Raw genomic sequence first — 23,933 nt, 5'->3', positions numbered from 1 at the left:
TGCCACTGCCCCTCCTCTCATCCCCCTTCTATCCTTCCTATAGTATCTATACCCAGAACATTAAACTTCCAGTCCTGCCCCTCCCTGAGCCATATTTCTATAATAACTATGATATCGCAATCCCATGTTCTCAACCATGTCCCGAGTTCATCTGCCTTTCCTGCAAGGCCTATCGCATTGAAATAAATGCAGTTTAACTTTATTAGTCCTACCTCATTTTCTACCGTGACTATTGAAGTTGCTCTTCTCTACTGTACCTGCCTTAGATTTAGCAATATAGACACCAACTCCCAGGAACAGGACATTCTTCAAATGTGTAAGCTTGTACAAAAGACAGATTGTTGCTTGAAGAACAATGCACTAATTCATTTGAACTAATGTAAACGGAATGCTCCCAGAATTTAACACAATTCTCAAATCACATGATTTACATAGGAGAAAAAAATTGCAAAATTTAGGGCAGGACAATTTTAGGTATCCACGAAAAACATCTGAAACATTTAAAAGGAATGGGCAACTTGGAAGTTGAAAATAAATTACTATACAATTTACAATGCAAGTGTATTAACTTCAGAGGCCTGAATAGACCGATTTCTTTCCTTGAGATCTCCGGTTTCCTGTAAAACAACCCACCCCCGACTCCCACCGGCCATTCCTTGCTACGTACGTATCAATTGAATCACAATTTTACATGGCAATTTTAATATACCAGTCACTTACACCATTTTCAAAAGCCATTTCAAAAGTAACAGAAAGCGATTATAAATAAGTTTTAGATGTAGATTAAAAAAACCCTGCATTGTTTGCAGCAATGCTTTAATGATAATTTCTGTGAAACATTCAAAATATAAACTAGTGTATTTTTAGATTATTGTACACTTCTTTGTGTATCTAATTGTGCACATCACAAGCAGCGAGCAAGTATAAATATAAATTCGTTCTCTGGTAATCCACTCATTTGGCAATTCATCACTTTTCATTACAAGTCATATCCATTTCTTGACAGTGATCTCACACTCACTCAATTAGTCATATTTTGCTTGACAGAAGCCAGAACAATTTGACTTAATAAAAGACACTTGGTAGATCGATCGTATCAGTTGCACAGATCCAAACTAGATAGAGGTGAAAATTTCTCCAAATATCGTGAAATACATTCCTGAGAATTTCTTGCACCTTACACCTCTTCCTTTTACTGTAACATAAGCATCAAATCTCTCCCCACTCTATACAATGACTTCGTTCTGTTCTTTAATGGGCACTGTTTTGTGGATACCTGGTAAATTAAAAGTTCACCCACTAGCAGTGTGGGCCAATTGTTTTTGTCTGCAGGAGCAGTGAAGATTTTAAACAAAACATAAGCAGAGACAGGGTAACGTTCTGGATTTGCAGTTTTCAGCCAGAAAAGGGAGCACTGCAGATGCTGAAGTCAGGTGAGCAGTTGCTGTTTTGCCTCCCATCCGCTCACACCCTTCCCCGTGTAGCGGGGGGAATAGTCTGAGTTCTGCCCCACCAGACACTTTGTGGCAGCCTGGGCTCCGCAGCCCACGCTCACTCCACCGGAGTTGGGAGAAAGACAGCCTGGGCTCTGCCCCTGTGCCGTGCCAGGCTAGCCCCGGGACCGGGTTAGCTGAGCAGCCGGGGCAGCCTGACCGCCTCCTCTACCCCGTGCAGCCAGTCCAGACACCTCTGGTGCAGCGTCGGGTCTCCCGGTCCGTCTTCTTCCTCCTCATACTCCACGTCGTCGTATCTGTGTTGGTTATTGAGCAGCGAGATCTTCACCAGGCTCCGGATACCGGCCGCTGAGGCGGTTTGAGCAGACCCGGAGCTCGGCTGCTGAAGAGAGCCGGATGGCCGCGGGCACTGCCTCCTACTCCTGCCGGGCCCCAGCGGCTGACGCTCCAGGCTGCGCCTCTGGATCAGCAGCACGGCCTCAGGGGTCAGGCTGAGCGAGAAGTCCCCCTCCCCGGCGCTCTCCACCAGCCCACTGCGGGACGAGTTGTCATGGCTCCTTGTGCCCGAGTCCGCTGACCTAGAGACGGGCCCGCTCTCACTCGAGCTGCCTGCAGCCCTGGAGCCCGCGGGTCGAGGCTGCGGTCGGCGGCCGCCCAGCCGCGGCTTCACCTCCGGCCACGAGTTGGAAAAGCCGCCGCGACGGCCCCGGTCCCGCGGCTCTGGGCCTGCCCTTGCCCCCCGCGCCATCTCCTGCCGCCGCCCGGGGAAGCAGCAGCCCCCTGTCGGAGCGATTGGAGGGAAAGGCACGGCGGGTAGGCGACTCCCCGGACGGGCGTCTAACCACATCACCCCAGCCGCCTTCGGGATCGAGTAACCCGAGAGCGTTCGCAGGTCCTCCTCCTTTATACCGGGAGCAGGAGGCCGGTTACCTCTCCCTCCCCCGGACTGAGGCTATCGCCTCCTCCTCTTCTAACTGGGGCATTAATACTGCCATTGACATCGACACCCACGTCCCAAAAAAGTACAAGGTGTGTAACTATTGTTGCTTCATTCGTAAAGTTACAATAACTTGCTTCCATTTTCATTGAACTATTTTTGAGATGCATCTCACCATATTAGAAGATATAACGAACAAAACCAAATATTCAAACTTAGTCCACTTGTTAAAAGTTGCTACATTCCTACCGGGCTACAAAGCCGCTCTCGTTAGAGAGAGCGAAATGACTAGTTACAATTTAAGCGGAGCGGAGAAGCTGAGAGAAAAGTCCTTCATAGTAATCGCAACTGGTGCGAGAATTGAACTTATACTATTGGCAACACTATGCTTTACAGACTAGCATCCAGGCCACTGGGAGTCTGAAAGGAGCCTAGATAAGTTTCAAGATTCAGAAGCGTTTTGAACTTATCTGAACAAAAACAAAATTTTCACTCTGAAGAGTGAAGTATAGAATAAGAACAAATATTCTAGAAAAAAAAACTCAGGTCAGGCAACATGCGCAGAGAATAACTGCAGATGCTGGAGAATCCAAGATAACAAAGCATGAAAAAACGAACACAGCAGGTCAAGCAGCATCTCAGGAGCACAAAAGCTGACGTTTCGATCTAGGCCCGAAACGTCAGCTTTTGTGCTCCCGAGATGCTGCTTGACCTGCTGTGTTCATCCAGCTTCACGCTTTGTTATCCAACATTTCAAAGTTAATGACTTTTCATTAGAACTTGGTGTAATAAGCATATTAATATAAGGCAAAGAACTATCAATGCTGGAGATCTGAAACAAATAAAAACAGAATTTTCTAGAGAAACTCAGCAGATCTGGCAGCATCTGCGGAGAGGTAAAGAGTTAACATTTTGTGCTCAGTGTTCCTTCTTCAGAAATTCGACTTTTTAAAATAAACTGTTAGTCATATGTTGCATATGGGCCAGGCCAGGTAAGGATGACAGATTTCATTCCCTAAAATGACGTAAGTGAATTAGATCAATTTATACAACAAAGGTAGCTACTAATATTTTACTATTACTAGTTTTTAATTACAGATATTTAAAAATAACTTATTTTCCAACAACTCCCATGGCCGACGTGAACACATCAGTATAGCATTGGCTTAGGTTTTCAATTATAAATAATAATATTGCCACTACTTCCAGCACCTTTAATACAGTTGTTTCCTATGGGGGAACTTTCCAATTGATTCATGACAGTTGAGCACTATGCTCCATAGTCAATTGAGCTATTACATATATTACTGGCTGCAATCCATAAATAATTGCAGAAAATTAATTGACAATCCCCTCAGCAAAACCTGGGTTCATTTTAGCTGATGATTTTATGTCTGAAAAAAAAAACATTGGCGCAGATTGTGGAGTGTTTGAAGCAATTTATTTGTTTTGGCACCGAGTTCAGTTCAAAGTCTGGATTCATGCATCACAAGAAGTTAACTCATAGGTTTGTGATCTCATGCATTTAATTTCCACAGCAGTGGCTATTCATAATGTAAAACAGGTGCAGGAAGTTTACAGCACCATCAAACGGCTTTGGGAGTTGTTTGGAGGTACGCATGATTTAATGCTGATGAAAACCTTTTCCCGTTAGTTTTCAAGAACAAAAAAAAATGGATCAAGGTGAAAAATGATAAAATATGGCTTTTCATATTTCATAATTTATTGCCCAGGAAACAGTTGATGAACTACATCCTTGACAGTTGCAGTCCTTGGGGTGTAGAGATACCTACAGCACTGCTGGAGTGTTTCAGTCTTTTGACACACCAACAACAGATAAACAGCAATATATTTCCAGTTTAAGACTGGATAAGAATTTAAGAATTTACATGTGATGGTCTTCCCATGCTGCTTTATCCTTCTATTATGTTAAAGATTACAAATTTACAATGGGGTATGAACACATCCACAGCGTTGATGCTGTTTCACATGTTGGTAAAAGTACAGCTACTGATATTCTGCTTCAAAAAAAGCTTTCCTTTGGTACCTGTACTTTGTATCAATGGGAAATATGTCTTGTTACATGTGAATATTTACTTCTACTCTTTCTTACTGTGGAACAGATGTGGTATTAGGACTTTTACATTATTCCAAATTGCAGATAAACCACAGCATGACAGTAATATAAGATGGATCGTACAGTCTTAATTTTGCACGAACCCAATATAAATGATTATAACTAAACATTTGGTATTGCACACAACAGTATTGTCATTTAATGTGTTTTGGTGTATATGAGGAGTCTATTACAATATGAACATTGATTTTTGTCACTATGTGTTATAATCCTTGCAGGGGGAATAGTAAACCAAAGTAATTGTATTTACTGAATGACCCATGTGGGAAAAAATGAGCAAGACCTCACTTTTTCTAGCTTTTACTTTAATACAATTCAGAAGCACTGCAAATTAGAAATGAATTAAGAAGTAAATGACACTTAAAATAAAGGCAAATTTTAGCTGAAATAGTTGATAACAAAAACATCCTACCCACAAGTTTGTGCATCATTTTTCAAATAGTGGCCCTGTAGTTACCCAATTTGCTGTTCTTTATTCATGTAGGGAATGTCAATAACCATCTCAGATAATACCCTCCACCTTCAAGTTTCACAGCCATGATTATCATCAGCAAGACACGCTTCATGTTTGCTCCCCTATGTGGGTCAAAAAAGTCTGGAGTTTGCATTTCTTTTCAACCAACATAACTGTTCAGTTGGGCAACTTATGGGTAAACACCTAATTCTATACCATCCCTAAGCTTTTTATAGTTATTCTGGTTTTAGACCTATTGAGCCAGCTTGCAGTGTTTCGAAAGCTTCCATCTAGTTTTCTGCCAAATTAAATAAAGACTAACCACTTCCTGTAAGTATTTATTTCTTAAAGAATTAGATGTTCTTTTTTGTCTGCTTTTTTTCTCTTCATGTCTGCACCTGCACACAAACTGCTTTCACCATTCAGCTTTTCAGCTGCCGTACTCTGTATCTATAAGGCACACTGCCTCTTTTTTCAACCTATTTTCTGTTGCCTTTGCTTCCAGGCCAAGCGTCAGTAGGTCCCATGCATCTATTTTCAAAAAGAATTGATCCCTTTTATAATCAATGCAAATTGTGAAAATTCCTTTTCAAATAGGTTTGAAGGGAATTACAGATTTCACAGCTTTCTAAAGAAATTACATATTTTCCTTACTGCACTGTTTCTGGGTCAAAGGTCATCACAACCTCCTTCAGACAAAATTATTAACAATGGCTGTCACTGTCTAGTCACTCATGACCATTTGACCAACAAACAGTCCACTCAGCAAGGAATTTGTAAGAATGTACTTATCTATTCCTGCACTGGTCTCATTCATGATAGAACAGAAATCTATTCATAGGTGGCACAGGCTAAAAAGCTAATTTGCTGTGTATTTGTTAGAATCGGTCTTAATTCCAGGAAACTCACAGAAAAATACCTACAATGCTAGTAATTTGTCCAGTGAGTAGCTGAACCATGAGGAATGAAAAACTCCAAGGAGAGTTTGATTTCTGGATAGCAAAACTGACTAACAATGTAAATGTGAAGAACCATTTAGGTAGAGGAACACTGACCCATATTTCTGGTTAGTGTTCAGCATTCCCTGATGGTCGTACACATATACAGACGCCTGCTGAAAATAGGCTCAGGTGGATCAGATGGGTCAGAGGTGACCACGGTGAATGACGAATTGTTCAATCACATTTGTATTAATTAATAAAGAAAACCTATGACAAGTCATGTAGTGTCACTAGTGAAACCTCAAAGCATCAAGGATCAAGGATTGTCTTGATGAGGGGATGGTAGAAAATTGGTAAGATAAGCAGCACTACTTTTACAAAGAAAGTGGTAAACCTGTTTCATGTATTTTACAAACATATGATGCAATGTTAAGTCATAACTGACGTGAAATAGTGTCAAAACACATTGGAGAAACATTTAAGAATATTTCATGAATTGCTCCATGTCCATTTGAGAGTAGAAGGATTACAATAAATATATAGCATGAAACAAGAATAATCAATTAGATGACAAGGAATTGAAAAGCTGACTAATTTAGTGTTTGTAGTTGTTCAAATTTCTTAACTTGATTTTCAAAAACTTCACTTCAAGCTGTTAAAGACGATTGAACTTTATGGAAATTAGCTGGGCAGTTTGAAAACATATTTCCTTATTGTAGTGATAGTAAGTTAGCCGAGCAGATTTCGGTTTGTAATATTTTTAAAAGAAATCTTTTAGTCATTGAGGTCTTCAGTGTGCTTATCTGAAGTATAAGCTTTACATACAAATAATTCATAATATAGGATTAGCTAAAGATACACAAAATGGTCGAGGAGAGGCAAGACGATCATAACTCAGCAAAACTATAGACAGTATACTGACTCTAGACAAAATTGACATCAACATGGGATTGCTCATACAGATCATAGGATCCCTACAGTGTGGAAACAGGCCCTTCGGCCCCAAAAGTGCACACCGAACCTCAGAGCATCTTGCCCAGATCCATCTCCCCGAAACCCACCATCTACACATCCCTGAAAACTATGGGCCATTTAGCATGGCCAATTCACCTAACCTGCACATCTTTGGACTGTGGGAGGAAGCCCACACAGATACAGGGAAATGTGCAAACTCCACATAGACACAATCGCCTGAGGGTGGGATTGAACCTTCGTTACTGGCGCAGTGAGGCAGCAGTGCTAACCACTGAGCTGGGATGCTGTAAATGATTTTCTTCAAAAACCTATAAAAGGAACAAACTAGCAGTAAACACTCACGTGTGATGTATCCTTTGATAAAACTGCTTGAAGAAGGGTCTAGGCCAGAAACGTCAGCTTTTGTGCTCCAAAGATGCTGCTTGGCCTGCTGTGTTCATCCAGCTCTACACTTTGTTATCTCGGATTCTCCAGCATCTGCAGTTCCCATTATTTCTAATCATTCAGAGGACTGCTTTTAGTTCTAAGTACTGCATCTCAGGTTGGAATGCAGATTCACCAGAATGATACTTACGAGTTGGTATTAAATAAGGGTGACAGGTCACACTAACTTGGTTGGCATGCGCTTGAATTTGTATGATTGACGGATGTTCAAATCACTGTTTATACTATAAAAGAAGTCATACAGAGTAAATTAAGAGAACCTATTTTCTCTGACAGGGAAATCTAAAACAATATGGCATAATTTTAAAACAGTAGGCTAGTTAAAAAAACCTCAGCAAATCAAATGGCACTGCTCGCGTCAAGAAAAGGTAGAAATCTAAAACTCTTACCCCCAAAGCAGCAAATGATCAGATAAATTTAACTTTTCATAACTGAGATCAAGACATTTATAGTTAAAAGTAGTGAAACATGCAGATCACAGGCAGATGAACGATGCTAAGGTATTGATTATGAATAATCTAACTAAGTAAAAGGAATAGGCCCAACAAGTAGAGTGGCCTATTTCTGTACTTACGTTCTTCAAGGACATCTTGAAGTACACAACATTAGTTTTTTTTTCCACTGCAGAAATTGTAGACAAACACTGCACCAATGTGTGCAAAGCAACATACAAAATTAGATTAACAAGTGATCATGAATTAAGTAAAAGCAATAGAAACTATTGCTAGAGATTGCAGAAAACGTGCAAAAGCTCTCATCAGGCAGATGTCCAATAGATCTGGGAAACAGTAGAAAACAAGATATAGTTCCAAGTGGGTACCAGTAAATAGCAACTTTGTGCTGTGCTTACGTATTCCAATACTTAATATGTGACAAATAAATAAATCTAAACATGATGGTGGTATCATTGTTTGGAGGACAGTGGTGCGCACATTGAAGGTTAGTACCGACAACCCCATCATTTCATGTGATTATACTGCAAAGAACAGGCAAACACGTAATAGGACTATTGACTTCCAGGTAATAGGCAAATAAAAACACAATAACCTTTATATAAACAGAGTTATTATTTGAGTGGTTCAAATTTATGTACAAGCTCTGTTCATAGTAAAAGGAATAATCACTTCAAAGTAGCACACATTCAGTTTTTGCTACATAAATGGCACTTACAATTATTTGCCTTCCACTTTGAAATTCAGAAGCAAAATTCATTCGTTCAGCAACACAAATAAAAAAAGTAGTAGAAGCACTACGGAATGATGTTAAATATGAAAAAGAATTGACTAAGGACAAAAGGCTTGATTCTTTGGAACAGCATATAATCAGTAACATGTGCAACAGACATTTTTAAAACAAATTTATATTACATCATTTTCTATTTACTAAACAAATGAGTAGTATTTAGGAGTCATCCAAGGAACAAAATACACAGTAGGCAGTCTTTCCCCATGGCTACAAGCAACCTTCTGGAAGTATCGAAGTCTGGTGTACTTTTACAGATTTATCCCATGCAGGAAGTGCAACATTTTATGACAGCATCCCTTAAAAATATTAAGCAAAAAGAAGGAATTAGAAAAGACAGAACCTGCATTTACATGGTATATTTCATAACTTCAGGATGTCTGTGTGCTTAACGGCCAAATTATATATATTCTGTATCATAGAGCCCCTACAGTGTGCAAACACGCCCTTTGGCCCAGCAAGTCCACACCGACCCTCGGAGCATCCCACCCAGACCCAGCCCCCTACAACCCACCTAATCTACACATCCATGAACACTATGGGCAATTTAGCATGGTCAATCCACCTAGCCTGCACATCTTTGGACTACAGGAGGAAACTGGAACACAGGGAGGAAACCTACACAGACACTGGGAGAATGTCTGTGTGAAGTTTGCACAGTCGCCCGATAGTGGAATGGAACCAGAGTTCCTGGCGCTGAGAGGCGGCAATAGTACTAACCACGGAGCCACCTTGCCGCTATTGTTGTAATGCAGGAAAAGATTGAAGTACAAGGAACGTAATGTGAATAATGAATGCACTAGCACTTTGTTTGAAAATGAACCCAAACTGCACCATAATTAAATATTTGTTGTATTCTTTAAATTCAGAGCTATGCAAGAAGACAATTCAATCAAGTTTAACATTTTGCATCACATTGGAAAAGTGCACACAACTATATTAATGGTGCTACAATCTTTATTCACTGTTCCATAAAATGCACAATTTGAGCAATGTTGCAGAAGCCTGAAGTGGTCACCCTCCAAATAATTGATTAGAAAGGGTTCAGACATGGTTGGTACAGCACATTTGCTTTGAGAAATATGGACATGTGTGTTATCACTATATGCAAAGTTTTTCCTGACCTGACAATACTGCCCATCCGCCAATCCCAGCTGATGCAGAAATGGGCAACAAAGGGATTCCAGGCCAAATCACATGGGTGTAGGAGAGGAGAGCTACATTTTTGCTATAGTAGCTGCCATTTAAGGTTTTCAACTGTCTTTTAATGTGCAAACAGATGGGTGAGTGGTGATTAACAGGGGCAAAAGTGAGTTGTGATACTCTAAGTTACCCAGCTGTTAAACCAGGTATTAAACTGTGCAACAAGTTTAAGGGTACGTATGCAGTAAGTCTAAACTCAGAGGGAAATACCCACTCAGCCCTGCCTTATGTTTCAATGAGATCACCTCTCATTCTTCTAAATTCCAGTGCACAGAGTTCCAACCTGTATAGCCTTTGCATACAAGACATCCCTCTATATCAGGATTATTGTAGTGAACCTTCTCTGTGCTGCCTCTAAAGAAACAACATACTTCCTTAAATAAGGGCACCAAAGCCGCACACGTATTCTGGACTTGGTCTCACCAGCACTGTGTCCAGTTACAGTAAGACGTCCTTATTCTTACGCTCCAAGCCCCTTGAAATAAGGGCTAACATTGCAACAGTCTCCCTGATTACATGCTATACCTGTGTATAATGAGTTTCATGTACAAAGCTATCTCCAAGTCCCTTTGAGTTGCAGCTTCCTTCAGTTTTTCTCCATTTAAATAACATTTCTGTTCTTTTGTTCTCCCCTTCAAAATGAACAATTTCACATTTTCACACATTAAACTCCATTTGCTAACTTTTTTGCCCACTCACTTAACCTATTAATATCTCTAAACTGTTTGTATCTCTGTCACAAGTTGCCTTTCAACCTATTTTTGTGTCATCTGCAAGTCTGGCTATAGTACATTCACTTCCTACCTCCAAGTCGTTAGTATATATTGTAAAAAGTTGTAGTCCCAGGACTGTTCCCAGACAAATCCCACTGGTTACAGGTTGCCAACCTGAAAAATAACGTCTTATTCCCACTCACTATTTCCTGCTCATTTGCCAATTCCTATTCATTCCAATATATTACCTCCAACACCATTGGTACTTAAGACTTAACCCTTAATGAGGCACCTTGTAAAACACCTTTTGGAAGTCTAAATACAACACATCTAAGTACCTCCACTCCATCCTCTCTGTTTGAGATTTCCTCGAAAAACTAACAAATTAGTCAGACATGATTTCCCTTTAATGAAGCCATTCTGATTCTGCTTGATTATATTTGGTTCTCCAAATATGCTATTACTTTCTCAATTGATCCCAATACTTTTCCAATAATAGATGTTTGACTAAGCAGCCTACAGCTGCCAGCTTTTTGCCTCCCTCCCTTTTTGTGTCATGTTGGCAGTTTTCCAATTTTCTGGTACTTCTCCAGAATCCAATGATCTTCGAAAAATTTCAACGAACTCTCTGTAGCTACCTCTTTTACACAAACCTTGAGAGAGTGCTGAACTTCTTATAATTCTATTAGTTTGTCTAATATTACTTCTTCAGTGAGGATGATGGTACTTAATTCCTGCCCCTAAATTCTTTAGTTCTAATGAAATACTTAAATATCTTTCACCATAAAGATTGACACAAAATATCTGTAACTCCCCTGCCATTTCCTTGTTCCCCAAAACTGACTCCTCAAATTATTTTTTTTAAACCACTCTATAATCCACAATAGTAATTCAGATAAAGGAACATGTGCTATTTTTAGTTTTCGCAGTTCTGTATAAATTAATTTAGCAGCAATATCAGTGGAGAATCAGTTATCAAAATATGTAAGCAGTACAAAAGAAAAATAAAACGACCTGAGTTCATAACAGAAATTCTGTACCAACTTATTGTCTGAAAAGTTTAGTTAACTACGTACCATCTTTCCTCTAAGACAACCAAATTTAAAAATTGAGGGAGATTCTCACCTAATTTTTAATGTGGTGGAATAGAGTATGCTAACCCAGCCTAAATATGCAACGTAAATACTCAGTGACAAGTATTTGCTAAACTTAGAGGGGAGGAAATCCAAAAACAAATCAGGAAGCACAAAAGCTGCTCTCTTCCTGTGGATGATGACCCTTCTGCCAGGAGGCCCTGTTTCAATGATTAGCAGGGAATAATGTTCAGTGTTGTGCGTATAAATTAAAATGTTTTAACACTACTAACTGAAAAAAGTGGAACAGGATACAAAGTTTGTCCCTGAACCAGCTTCAGCTCATGACAATTTGAATTTTGCAATTAGTGAGATATTCTCCTTGCTCACACAAGGATAAGCCTGCAGTTGGCTGATTTTGCATAAGGATGCCTAGGGTGAGCATACGGAGGAGACTTCCTAACTACAAACTCACATCCCACAGGTGAGTGTGTAATGGGGTAACATAATTTATACTCACTTCCCCTCCTTCAGTAAATGGAATCTTTGCATGATATTATTGTATTCACTAACTTAATTGTACAAAACCACCTTTAGCCATTTAAAAAACAAGGAAACTAGCCTGCACCAGACTTACAGGAAACGATTACCTGGGACAGAGAATTTAGAACTAGGACCCCAGGATAAGGTGTTGTTCATTCAGGATTCAGATGACAAGAAATTTTTTCACTCAGATGATTGTGAATCTTTGGAATTCTCTACATTAGAGGCTATGGAAGTGCACTTCTTGAGTATGTTCAAAATTAAGATAAAATAATGCTTGGATACCGAAGAACCAAAAACTAGGCCAAGGAGTATAGGGATTAGGAAATACGGTGGAGTTGAAAAAGATCAACCAAGATCCTAACAAATGCCTTTGCAGGCTCAAGGGGTGTATATCTACTTCTCTTATTCCCTATTTTCCCAGAATTGAAACAATTGATTGTGACAATGATACAAGCACAGTTTGATGAAATGGCTTCCAGTGCATACTTATATATCTAAATTAAAAATGGATAAAAAAACTCACCTTGCAAACGGAATGTATGACAGACTATACCTGAAAAAAGAAATTGGAGAGAGAAAGTTATAAATCTCAATAAAAAGTCTGAATAAAATTCATATTAGGTTGGCATAAAGTTGGAAAGGTTGCAACATCTTGATAATAAAATCTTCATTTCAGGAAAAAGTCAAAAAGCAAATGAACAAATGGAGGATTAAAATCCACTATGTCTCATTAAGACTTAACAGTTCAGAATAGTTCTGTCAATTTGCTTTGCAAATAAAATGCACTATTGCAACTGTGGTATGTTTTGTTTAGGAGTAATTTTGTATTAACACATTCAAAAAGTATGTACCTCTGTGATAAGTGGCTTCATTAACCACAACAAAATAACGATGCAAGAAATTCAACTAGATCCATATCCTATGACTTTGTCTACACTTGCACTCAATGACGTGTTGCAACATATTACTTAATGCTCTTTTAAAGAATGGTGACTTACTACAAGACAAAGGGGAAAAAAATCCTGGTTAAAGAACAATAGATTAGTTGAACAGTTGAATTACTAGGTCATACTATGAAATTGTTTCAGGTACGTCAACCAGTTAAGTTTAATTAACCTGATCAAATGTATTATGACGTACCTGCAAGGCAGGAGGCACTTGAACCCAGAGTCCTAACCCAAAGGTAAGAACATGTCCACCGTGCCACATGATCCTCCCAACCAGTTTGTATCATTACAAGAATGTTCAGTTAGCAGCTTAATATAAAACAAAGTGACAACTCAAATTCTCACTACAGTGCAAATTAATTTTGGTAATGCCTCAGAGCACACCAGAAATATACCAAGACTTATTTTCTACTGACATCCTTCAGACTTTAAAGCTTGCTTTGTAAAAGGCCACTAGCGTCGAGACAGTCTGAAATTTACATTACTACATCATGGTAAATTGCTAATAGACATGGGACAATGGCGCAAGATCATCGTGCTAATAAGGCATTTTTAAGACATTTGACAACGTGCCACCTGAAAAAGATATTGGTAGAGTAAGGATATAAGGATCAGACTCCCTAGAGAGTGGAAAGAGGCCATTTGGCCCATCACGTCTGCACCGACTCTCCAATGAGTATCCCACCAAGACCCAGCACCCTACACTATACCCATAACCCCACATTTATCATAGCTAATCCACTGAGGGTATACATCCCTCGACACTATGGGGCAATTTAGCATGGCCAATCCACCTAACCTTCACATTTTTGGATTGTAGGAGGAAACTCATGCAGACTGGGGGAGAACAACTGAGAATACGTCAGTGTTAAAGTTACTGCGGGCACAAAGGAATGAGTGGCCTTTGTGACACAGCAAACAGAAGAGGGTGGAAAACAATGGTGTTCATTAAAGTAATGACATTGGCGTCTAACGGAGAAATAACCATTCCAAGATCAATGTGGAGACCAGTATGCTGTATAATTTACATCAGGTTCTTGGATTCAGAAAGCCAATGGAAATTTGCAGATGGTATCAAGCTAGGAACAGTAGCAGTGAGAGAAGAGGCAGTCCAGAAAATAATGATTGGATAAAGTCAACTAAGTTAACTAAGCAATGATAAATGAAATTTGGAAACAGAATACAACATATAATATACAGACATCACAAAAATGCTACGATATTGCAGCAGCAAAACAAAAGGACAAAATTGTATTTATATACTCTCTTCTGTAACTTCAAGGTATTTCAATCACACAACTGATTACTTTTATTCATATTGTGTAAACTTGGTTAGCAAACTGCAAATTAGTTAAACAAATATGTTATTACAAGTGACAGAGACATGGAATTTAAAAAAACATGACTTTCTGATAAATTCTGTCAATATTTTATATTAGAGGCAGATCAATTAAGTAATTTAGCGCCAATGTTCCAATTCTGTTGTATATTTTAACTTCTAATTAGTCAGGTACACTTCCTTTGAATTCAAAATATTAGATAACACTTTACCAGTCCATATTCTCCACCTTAATAGTAAGCATTAATTTGTTGCTGTTTCTCAATTTCCTTTCAAGAGAAAAATAATTGTGAAGTTAATCTATTGGTGTATCAATACTTATGGATGCAGCATACTGCCAACTATATCAGTTGAAATCAAATATAAGTTCACTTTGTCACTGAACCATTGTTATGCAGCAAGGCTCTCGTCACAGGATTTCAACTGTTAAAAAAAGATTAGAAAGATTGTGCTCCTAAGATGCTGCTTGGCCTGCAGTGTTTATCCAGCTCCACATTTTGTTATCTCGGATTCTCCTGCATCTGCACTTCCCATTATCTCTGATCACAAGATTAGAAAGATTATCTGCTTGCAAAATCTGAAAATGCTCCTGTTGCTGGTGGCCCTACTTTTACGATTGCACAGTTACAAGTGGTTGCCACAACAATATTTAAAGACTTACAATGATTCATGTTGCATTGTAGTAAGAGGAAAACAAGGCAGGCACTGCTTAGTGGGTAGTGAGAAGTCATTAATGGTAAAGACATTCTGTTAACAATGGATGCAGAGAGTAAATGCAAGTTTAAAACATGATGGGGCTATCTAACTGAATCCTTTAGCACCTTTAATACGTTGATTTACTTTATTTTAGCCAACAAAAACCCTGGAGCCCAGCAGTATCCTCCTTATTTGCTGATTAAGGTGGTTAGCTTACCACTTAGACTGTAGAGGATACATTTCTTTGGTAAAATGAAATACTGTATCTTTCTACAAACAAAACAGGTTTGCACTGATGCCACATGTAGAGAGTTCTATCTGATATATTGTTCACCAGCTTCCTGGTTCCTGACACTGGCCTTACGCAGTGGAATATGGGAAAACACAGGAGGCAGATGCTTCAGAGGCAAAGAAAACTCTGATTTTATTGAACAAACAAGCAAAATTTAATATATTTACAGCAAACGACAAAGTGAATATAAAAAAACTGCCTATTTTTCACATGTATCTGTCTTCCAGTTAACTTGACTCCCAGTCAAGCCTTGCAGTCTAGACTTGATACAGTAGGTAAACAGACACAGTGGTTGGCTGTTTCTCTTTCTCTTTCCCCTGTTAGCAAAGTAAGAGAGAGCAGATGCGGGAGAGAGCATACTTGCTGACCCAGAGTCCGATTCAGCTTCCCTTTCTGAGGGACGCCATACACCGTTAGATAGGGAAAGGTGGGGTTTGGGGCCAGGACTAGGCAAGCTGAGTTCGAGGGTCTCAATGACCTTAGGCTCACCCCTGGTGTGAAAGTGTGATCTTGACAGGCTTTTGCCATAGCTGGGACTCTGCAAAGGGCTTCAGGTACCAGTAACAGTCAGTCAGTCTGGTGGTATCCACTGATGCAATTAGACACGTGGGACCAGACTGGTGACAACCTTGGTTTTTTTCTTTCTTTTCTGGTGGTCCTTGTGAGCGGGTTATTGTCTTGGTCGGTGGTGAATGTTGCTGGCGTTGCCCTAGTCGATGCCTCGTCTCTCTGGATGCCTTTGGTTACCTCTGGATGTCGTAGGTTCGTAGTTAGTTGCTAGAGTTCAGTCGTTGCAAGGGCTGCTTTCCTTTGGGAGCGGGGCTTGCTTCTTGCTCAGATTCTCGAACTCTCCTCACGAAGCCCACCTGAGAGCACACACTGTGTTGGAATGGGGGCACATTGCTTGTATCATGGGGCTGGTGTCTCTTTCTCTTTCCTTCTCCCCACTGCTGGGCTCAGGGTCTCCAGTTGTACCTAACTGCAGGCCCCCTCATTTCCCACCAAATCTGTTGAGCTATTGTTCATCCTCTCTGGGCTAAATGAGCTTCCTGATCCACTGGAGTAGGTATGAATGGTTTTCTGATTGCGGGGAATGGTTTTGAAGGTTTTGGAATGTCCAGTATTTCTTGGATAGGTATTCGTTCAGGTTTAAATAGTGTTATGAATGTCTTTACATCCATAGGTGGAACTAGGTTTGCATGTAGCACAATGGTGTGGAAAGTTCAGTATTTCTGTGCCTAAGCACTGGCTGGAAAATTGTATGGCTTTGTACCTCTGTAGGCTCCAGAAGGTCAGAAGTTGTTGGAGCTGTTTATTTCCTGAGGTCTGGCTTCCATCACTTAAGCTGGGGCATGAATTCTTCCTTTAATTTCTGCATACTAACCTCCGTTTCAAGTATCTCCCCCCCCGGGTTTGCACATTTTCCAGTCTGTCCCAAGCAGCCTTTTCTTGGTTCTGTTGCAGCATATGGTTTCTGGAGTCCCAAAAGCTCTGTGAATTTAATCCAATATAATTTCCACAATTTCTGCCTTCAGAGGGTTTTAAGTCCAGGGTATGTCCATAAACTGATGGGATTTTTGCCCCACCTTAGGGCTGGCTGTATAGAGTCCCTGATTTGTTCTGAACCTGTTCAGCAAAGACCGCCCTCACCTTGGTACAGTAAATGCTTGATATCCGTCTGTCTGCACCAAAAAATAAGTAACAACAGAAATCAACATCCATGGTCAAAACCTGTATCCACGACTTTTAAACAAGCTCCACACTCATGAATTTCATCATTCATGGGGGTTCTCAGGAACAAAAACCTCACAAATACAGCGGAATGACTAGTTCAAAGCCTGCCATTTGACAGATGGGATTTGTCACAAGGAACGTGTTAGCAACTTCTGTACTTCCCATTCCTGGACCCAAATGAGGTCTGATCAGGAAGGTTGCTCCGTTATGGATGGTGGACAGTAGGTGGACTCAACAGGCCATAGAAACATAGAAGAGAGGAAGAGAAGTAGGCCATTTGACTCCTTGAGCCTGCTTCACCATTCATTTTGATCATGACTGTTCGTCAAATTAAATTCCCCAATCCCAACACCTCCAATCTCCCTTGATCCCTTTAGCTACGTCCTTAAAAACACAATGTATTGGCCACAACCGTTTTGCAACAGTGCTTCCCACAGACTCACCACCGACTAGGTGAAGAAATTCCTCATCAGTCCTAAAAGGTTAGCCACATATCATAAACCATGACCGTAGATTCTGGACTCGTGCAGCCACTGGGAACATCTTCCTGCAACTAACCTGTCTACTCCTATTAGAATTCAATACGTTTCTAAGATTACAGGCTCCCTGCCATTCTAAGGAATGAATTCCAATGAATACAGTCTTAACCGATTTAATCTGTCCTATGTTCGGCATACCTTTGTTGCACCCCCTCTATAGCAAGATCATCCTTCCTCATTAAAGGAGATCAAAAATGCACACAATATCCCAGATGTGGCCTCAATGGAGTAAGATATCCTTGTGCCTGTACTCAAATCTTTTCACGATGAGGCCAACATACAGTTTGCCTTTAGTGCCTGCATGTTTACTTTCAATGAATGGCACATAAGGGCACCCAAGTCTCATTGAACATTCTCCTCTCTAAATTTACAGCCATTCAAATAATAACCTGCCTTCCTATTTTGGGTACCAAATTGAACAACCTCACACTTATCCACATTTACTGCATCTACCACGCATTTGACCACCTACTCAGCCTGTCCAAATCACATGGCAATGCCTCTGTATCCTCCTCACAGCTCAGGCTGCTACCCAGTTTTGTGTGACATCAAGCGCTAGTTGAAGATCAAAATGAATGGCTCCAACCAGCTTGTGAGCTTTTGTCAGTGAACAATGGACTGTGTGGGGGACTGATGTTTGTGAAGACAGGAAGCCAGGGGAGGGATGTTGAGTGGAAGGTTCAAGCATGGATACGCATCACTGCATTTGATTGAATCTCAGCCAGATGTGTCAGCGATAACCTATTCTACTGGCCTACACTGTTCACCACAGACATGTTGAGACTCAGCTGAATACCAAGTACATCACAACTGGAATCCTCCACTCATTATGCACATTGTTGTGTTCAATCGAATATTAACCCGATGAGTCTGGTGCAGAATATGATAGGGCAAGTGCTGAAGTTCAAAGTGTAGTGGACGCAGCATCCTATATACATCCAACAGATGTAGTTAATAAGTTGTTCTGATTTTGAACTTTGCTGCTGCTTTCTTTGGACATTCTCAGAAACTCAATGTCTTATGGCGAGTCACTTGTAAGTGCATAGCTGGAATCATATTTTAGTGTCTGACAATCCATGCTGATATGCAATTCTTTTTTGGCACTGGAACCATGAACGTAGAATACACTTGGTATGATTTAGAAGAATTCAATGCGACACACCACCTGCTAGTTCCTGTTTGGTTTAACAATTTTGAGTATCTTATCCTGCCACAGATCTCTAGAAGTGCAGACTACCTGTAATGTTGTTGAAACTGGTTACCAATACAGGGGCAGCACACATGATCAATTTCTGATACTCTCCATCACACTGGAAACGGCTTCCAAAAGAACATGGAACAGGCATAGAGTACTACCTTTCAGCTGCCTACTCTACAGTGTGGCACAATAGCCTGCTCCTAAAGCAGACTGGAGTACTTCCAACCCAGGTCAAGACAATTACTGAAACACTTCTTCACAACATATGATTCAAGAGCCCATCTTGGACAAGGGAGAAATGCAGGGACTGACCAACTGACTACCACTAGATCAACTGCTAACTTTAAAGCTACTTAACATTCTTACATGTATTTTTTTTAATGTTCATTCATGGGATGTAGACATCACTAGCCAGGCTAGGATTTATTTCCGACCACAAAGTGCTCTGGACAAGGTGATGGTGAACTGTCGTCTTGAATCGCTGTAGTCCTTAGAGCAGAGGGACACCCAAATTGTGATTTGAGATGGAGTTCCAGAATTGTGACATTGCAACAATAAGGGAATAGCAACATTGCTACAAATCAGGATGAGGTATAGCTCCAAGAGGAACTCAGATGTGGCGGTGTTCCCAAGCACATGCTGTCCTTGAGTTAGAGGTCACAGGTTTGGAAGGTGCTGTAGGAGGTGGTGGTTTGGCGAGTTTATTACATTAAAGGCACTACAAAAACTGCAATTTGTTGGCATTGCTTCTAGGTTAAAATAGTTAGCAAGATAAAACATACAATAAAAACGGCTAAAAGGGAATTAAAATTTAGCTTAACATAAAGCTTGAATTATTATTTTCTATTGTAAGGTGTCCATAGTTTATAAACTAGCTGTTTATCCAAACTATACTGCTATTTTTTGCTTCCTTCATTATTGCTCAAGAGGGCACAGTGGTTAGCACTACTGCCTCACAGCACAAGGGACCCGGGTTCGATTCCAGCCTCGGGCGACCATCTGTGTGGAGTTTGCACATTCTCTCAGTGTCAGTGTGGGTTTCCGCCAGGTGCTCCGGTTTCCTTCCACAGTCCAAAGATGTGCAGGGTAGTTGGATTGGCCATGCTAAATTGCCCATAGTGTTCAGGGAGGTGTAGATTAGGTCAGGTATAAGGGGATGGGTCTGGGTGGGATCCTCTGAGGTTCGGTGTGGACTTGTTGGGCCGAAGGGCCTGTTTCCACACTGTAGGGAGTCGATGATTCTACGGAAAAAAAGAGCTGCTTTAATAGAAAAAGCTTAAAATGGGGTCCAGTGCCATTCTGCTGTTTTGTGAAGAGAAGGATCTGATTGAAACAGAAATAAGATATTCTTTGCTTGTTTTGTGAGCAGGCTATGAAACTTGTATGCTAAATAGAAACAATTTCTGGAATGGCGGATCATGGTTGTACCCAAGTAACTAATCTGAAACAGTGAAATCAAACACCCCTACAAATTAAAATGGTTAAAGAAAATGTAATGTTCAGTTAGTACAAAATTGAACAGTGAAACAAGCCATCTCGGGTTTTTAAAAGGCACACATTTGAAAGGTTGCAGTTTTCCAATATCTGACTATGTGAAAATCGAGATTACAGCCTTAACAGTAATAATAATCAAGTGACAGCAAAGATAAACAGAACAGTACATTTGTTGTAAGATAACAAGGTGTAAAGTTGGATACACACAGCAGACCAAGCAGCATCAAAGGAGCAGGAAAGCTGATGTTTTGGGCCTAGACTCTTCTTCAGAAATGTTCTAATTTGTTCTAATGTTCTAATTTATTCATTTGTTCTAAATTTTTTTGTTTCTAAGTTGCATCCTTTGTGATGGGTCTTACCTACCAAGTTATTGCCAGGAACTGCAATATACAGAAGAGAAGGGCCAGTCCTTTCTTGTGCCACTGAAATAAGAAAAACGCCATTTGACTGCCCTGGCTTTAATCAGGTTATTAATATTTAACATATAGATAATTAACTAGATGACAGCCACAACAGAAAACAATATAAACATTTTATTTTTCATTGTGGTTTATATTAAAAAAGGTGAAGAATCACAGGATACAACTTTTATGTTACAGAATTACAACAGATAAAAACAGAACAAAACTAGCCAAAAATAGTGATCTGAAAAACTAAACCAGACTAGTAAAAAATATACCAGTTAACTGCTGTAATCTTGCGCTATAGCCAGACATGCGCACTGTGCTCTATACATATTTGCCAAACACACATTTCAACAGCATTATTTAACTTTGCCAATTCATAATATCAGACACACTAATTAATATTCAGCTAATGTCAGTAATATGTATTTTCTAAATTTCATCAATACAGATACAAAAGAACTTTGTTAAAATTAGATAAAGCACAGCAAGAGACAGTCTAAAGGGCATTCCTGTAAAGTTAGGGCTAAGCAATTAAGGAAGAATACTCAAGGAAGTGGAAATCTGGAGCAACCCCACCCCAAACCACTTATTGATTCAAAATGCAATTGAAATTTTGGTCAATACAAAATTTATAAATAGAGAACGCTAAATGCTGTTAGGCAAAGGTCACAAAATGAATATGGGTACTTGGAGTTAAGGAGGCTGGTTAGCTCAGTTGGTTATGAGGTTAGTGCGTGGCTCAGAATAATGCCATCAAAACAGGTTCATTTCCTGTCTTGGCTGTGGCAGACTTGGGATGCCCCTCATCGTCTTACGAGGGTACAAGGGAATGGCAAGTCGCCATTCGCAAAAACTATCAGGGAAACAAAATAGCCCAGATGACGATGAGCCAAAAACCTGCCTTTGGGCAGAACACTCATGGATGACATGAAGATGGTGTTAAAATACAGGTCAGTCATGATCAAATTGTACTGATGTACATGCCTTAGGGGCTGCGTAGCCTACTGTTGCATTCTTTGTATTTGATATGTGAGATTTATTTACACAATGTAGCCAATGCCACAAATGAAAAGGCACCACCTTGAGTACCCAAAAACAAATAAGTGGTCAATGTACTATTACAGCAATATCAGAATTTGAAAATAAGTTACAAGCATGCACCCAACTCTTCCAGGGCTTCAGTTCCACAGGAGCCCTCATGGAATATTTCATTTGTCATTTGTAAGCTTGGCAAACCAACTCTGGAAAGCCTGTTCCTACCATGTTTACTTTCCAGCATGTTCCATGAGACAGAGATTCAGGAGGTGCTACTCTGGCTGATTTTACCCAAGGAGCATTAAACCAACATGCAACATCCTACCCTGAAATCAGCAAACTTAGCACAAACAAAGGTTGAATTAAAGTGGAATAAAAAAAAAATCAATAGAATTGTGGATACTGTGAATCAGAAACAAAAACATAAAAGTTGCCAAATATGCTCAGGTCTAGCAGCATCTGTGAAAAGATATCAGACTTACTGTTTTGGGTCTGGTGACCCTTCCTCAAACAGGTTCCAGCAACTTCTGCTTTTGTTTTTGAATTAAAAAGGGATCTTTTGATCCACACAGCTCAATGGAGGACCATCACAAAGTTTTCTTCAGAATTCTAATTAACAGTACATTTCATACTTAAAAAAGGGACAACACATATGCTACTTACCCAAAAGACTGCACACAGCGTTAAGGCGAAGCATAACTAGAGAATAAAAAAAATAACTTTTTTAAAAAAAACATGCAATGTGTCCAATCATTTCAGCAATTCAAACATAAATAAGCCATTGTTACATTTACATGGAGGAATAACTTCGGATGAACTACTTGCAACTGTTCAATTTGCAAGATTCTGCCTTTTAAAAGTATATACGAATTAATGATTTCTTCTCTAATACCCTTTTAACTCTTCACATAAATTACCTTTGGCCACTAAGACAACTGTTTCCCAGCATATAATAAATTTTGGGCTGATGTATTGTAGCCAGCTACAGTAGGAAGTACCCTATATAAGGAAGCAGTAAATAGCACAGAAACAAATCAATTTTAATCTGGATGATGACAGTGCACAATCGGGGAACTTATCATTCACATATTGTGACCTCTTATATGAAGGCAAAAGGCAGGATATAACTTATGAATTGAATTCCAATAGTATCATCCAAAATGATCTGACAAAAGTTTTTAAAGATGATAGGATGAATGAAAGAAGTGTGGTTAGCACTTGGTGGAGCTTCCAGTCTGCAAGCTCTACAACAGTATAAGGAAATATGCACAATGAAAGATCTACAGTTGGTACTAGATTTTGGTTAGCAATTTGTGCTCAAAAGTTAGTGAACTATTTTAGCTAATGTTGAACTATCCACCTCAAACAGGTATCAATTAATTCACTGTGGATGAAGTATCAAATGCCTTCAGCACTATTGGTAACTCAATCTGCTGATCATGAATATAGTCCTTCTGACTTGAAGTTTTTTTAAATTCACCAGAAGCACCTATAGTTTAAGACTGAAAGCCTAGCACCGTTTAGCATTATAAGCTGTGTACTGATATTTTAGGAGGAAGAAAGACAAAAAATAATATGTTGTCCAAATAGCAGCTCTTAAGCAAAAGAAAGTAAATAATATGTAGCTTGGGGAGGCACTGTGCTGTTGAATATACGAAGGTGCTCCATAGGATTGCTCTCAAACAGAACCTGACAAAAATATATTACATCCAACAAGTGCAGCCCAGTCAAAGAGGTAGGTTTTAAAGACTGTTTTGGAGGAGAGTTAGGAAGAGAGGCTTGGGGAAGGATTCCAAAACTTGAGGCCTCGTCATCTCAAAGTATGGTTGCCAATGGTGGCGCGTAAAAAGACTGTTGACATGGAGAGAGATCAGCGGATAAGAACTGAAGAATGGCTTTTGAATTGTCAATATCTACTCATCCAGTATTAATGTCAAACAATTTGGAATTTGGGGATAGAGGATTAGAGAAAGCTGGTGATGAGACAAAGTTGGACATCATGAGCATAAATCTAGAATATTTTAGAAAATATCGCCAAAGGTGCATCATGTGGATGAGAAATAGGAAAAAAACCATTATTGGTGCCTAAAAGATACCAGAATTTTTTGGTGGTGGCAGGGAGGTGTGGAGTGG

At 39.7% G+C, this 23,933-nt stretch overlaps 2 protein-coding genes across 2 annotated transcripts in view; both read right to left on the bottom strand.

Annotated features, from left to right (window-relative positions):
• Window positions 1-649: 649 nt before the first annotated feature.
• On the bottom strand, window positions 650-2,854 carry prr18 (proline rich 18). Its single transcript, XM_048536411.2, has one exon. The coding sequence runs from the start codon at window positions 2,299-2,301 to the stop codon at window positions 1,627-1,629; it is 675 nt and encodes a 224-aa protein (XP_048392368.1). The 5' UTR covers window positions 2,302-2,854; the 3' UTR covers window positions 650-1,626.
• Window positions 2,855-8,390: 5,536 nt separating this feature from the next.
• The window catches only part of sft2d1 (SFT2 domain containing 1), a 59,234-nt gene continuing 43,691 nt past the window's right edge, over window positions 8,391-23,933 (bottom strand). The window contains exons 5-8 of the mRNA XM_048536703.2: window positions 22,464-22,499; window positions 20,722-20,780; window positions 12,643-12,672; window positions 8,391-8,883 (exon numbers count right to left, since the gene is read on the bottom strand). Coding sequence (XP_048392660.1) covers window positions 8,844-8,883; window positions 12,643-12,672; window positions 20,722-20,780; window positions 22,464-22,499 — 165 coding nt within the window. The 3' untranslated portion in view covers window positions 8,391-8,843. The remainder of the gene's footprint in view (window positions 8,884-12,642; window positions 12,673-20,721; window positions 20,781-22,463; window positions 22,500-23,933) is intronic.

Source organism: Stegostoma tigrinum, chromosome 9, assembly GCF_030684315.1.
Source record: "Stegostoma tigrinum isolate sSteTig4 chromosome 9, sSteTig4.hap1, whole genome shotgun sequence".
Classification (NCBI taxonomy): Eukaryota; Metazoa; Chordata; class Chondrichthyes; order Orectolobiformes; family Stegostomatidae; genus Stegostoma; species Stegostoma tigrinum.
This window is presented reverse-complemented; position numbering and strand designations above follow the sequence as displayed.

What these genes read in the sequence shown, in the direction of transcription:
- prr18 (XM_048536411.2), bottom strand. Translation starts at nt 2,301, where the DNA reads ATGTGGTTAGACGCCCGTCCGGGGAGTCGCCTACCCGCCGTGCCTTTC.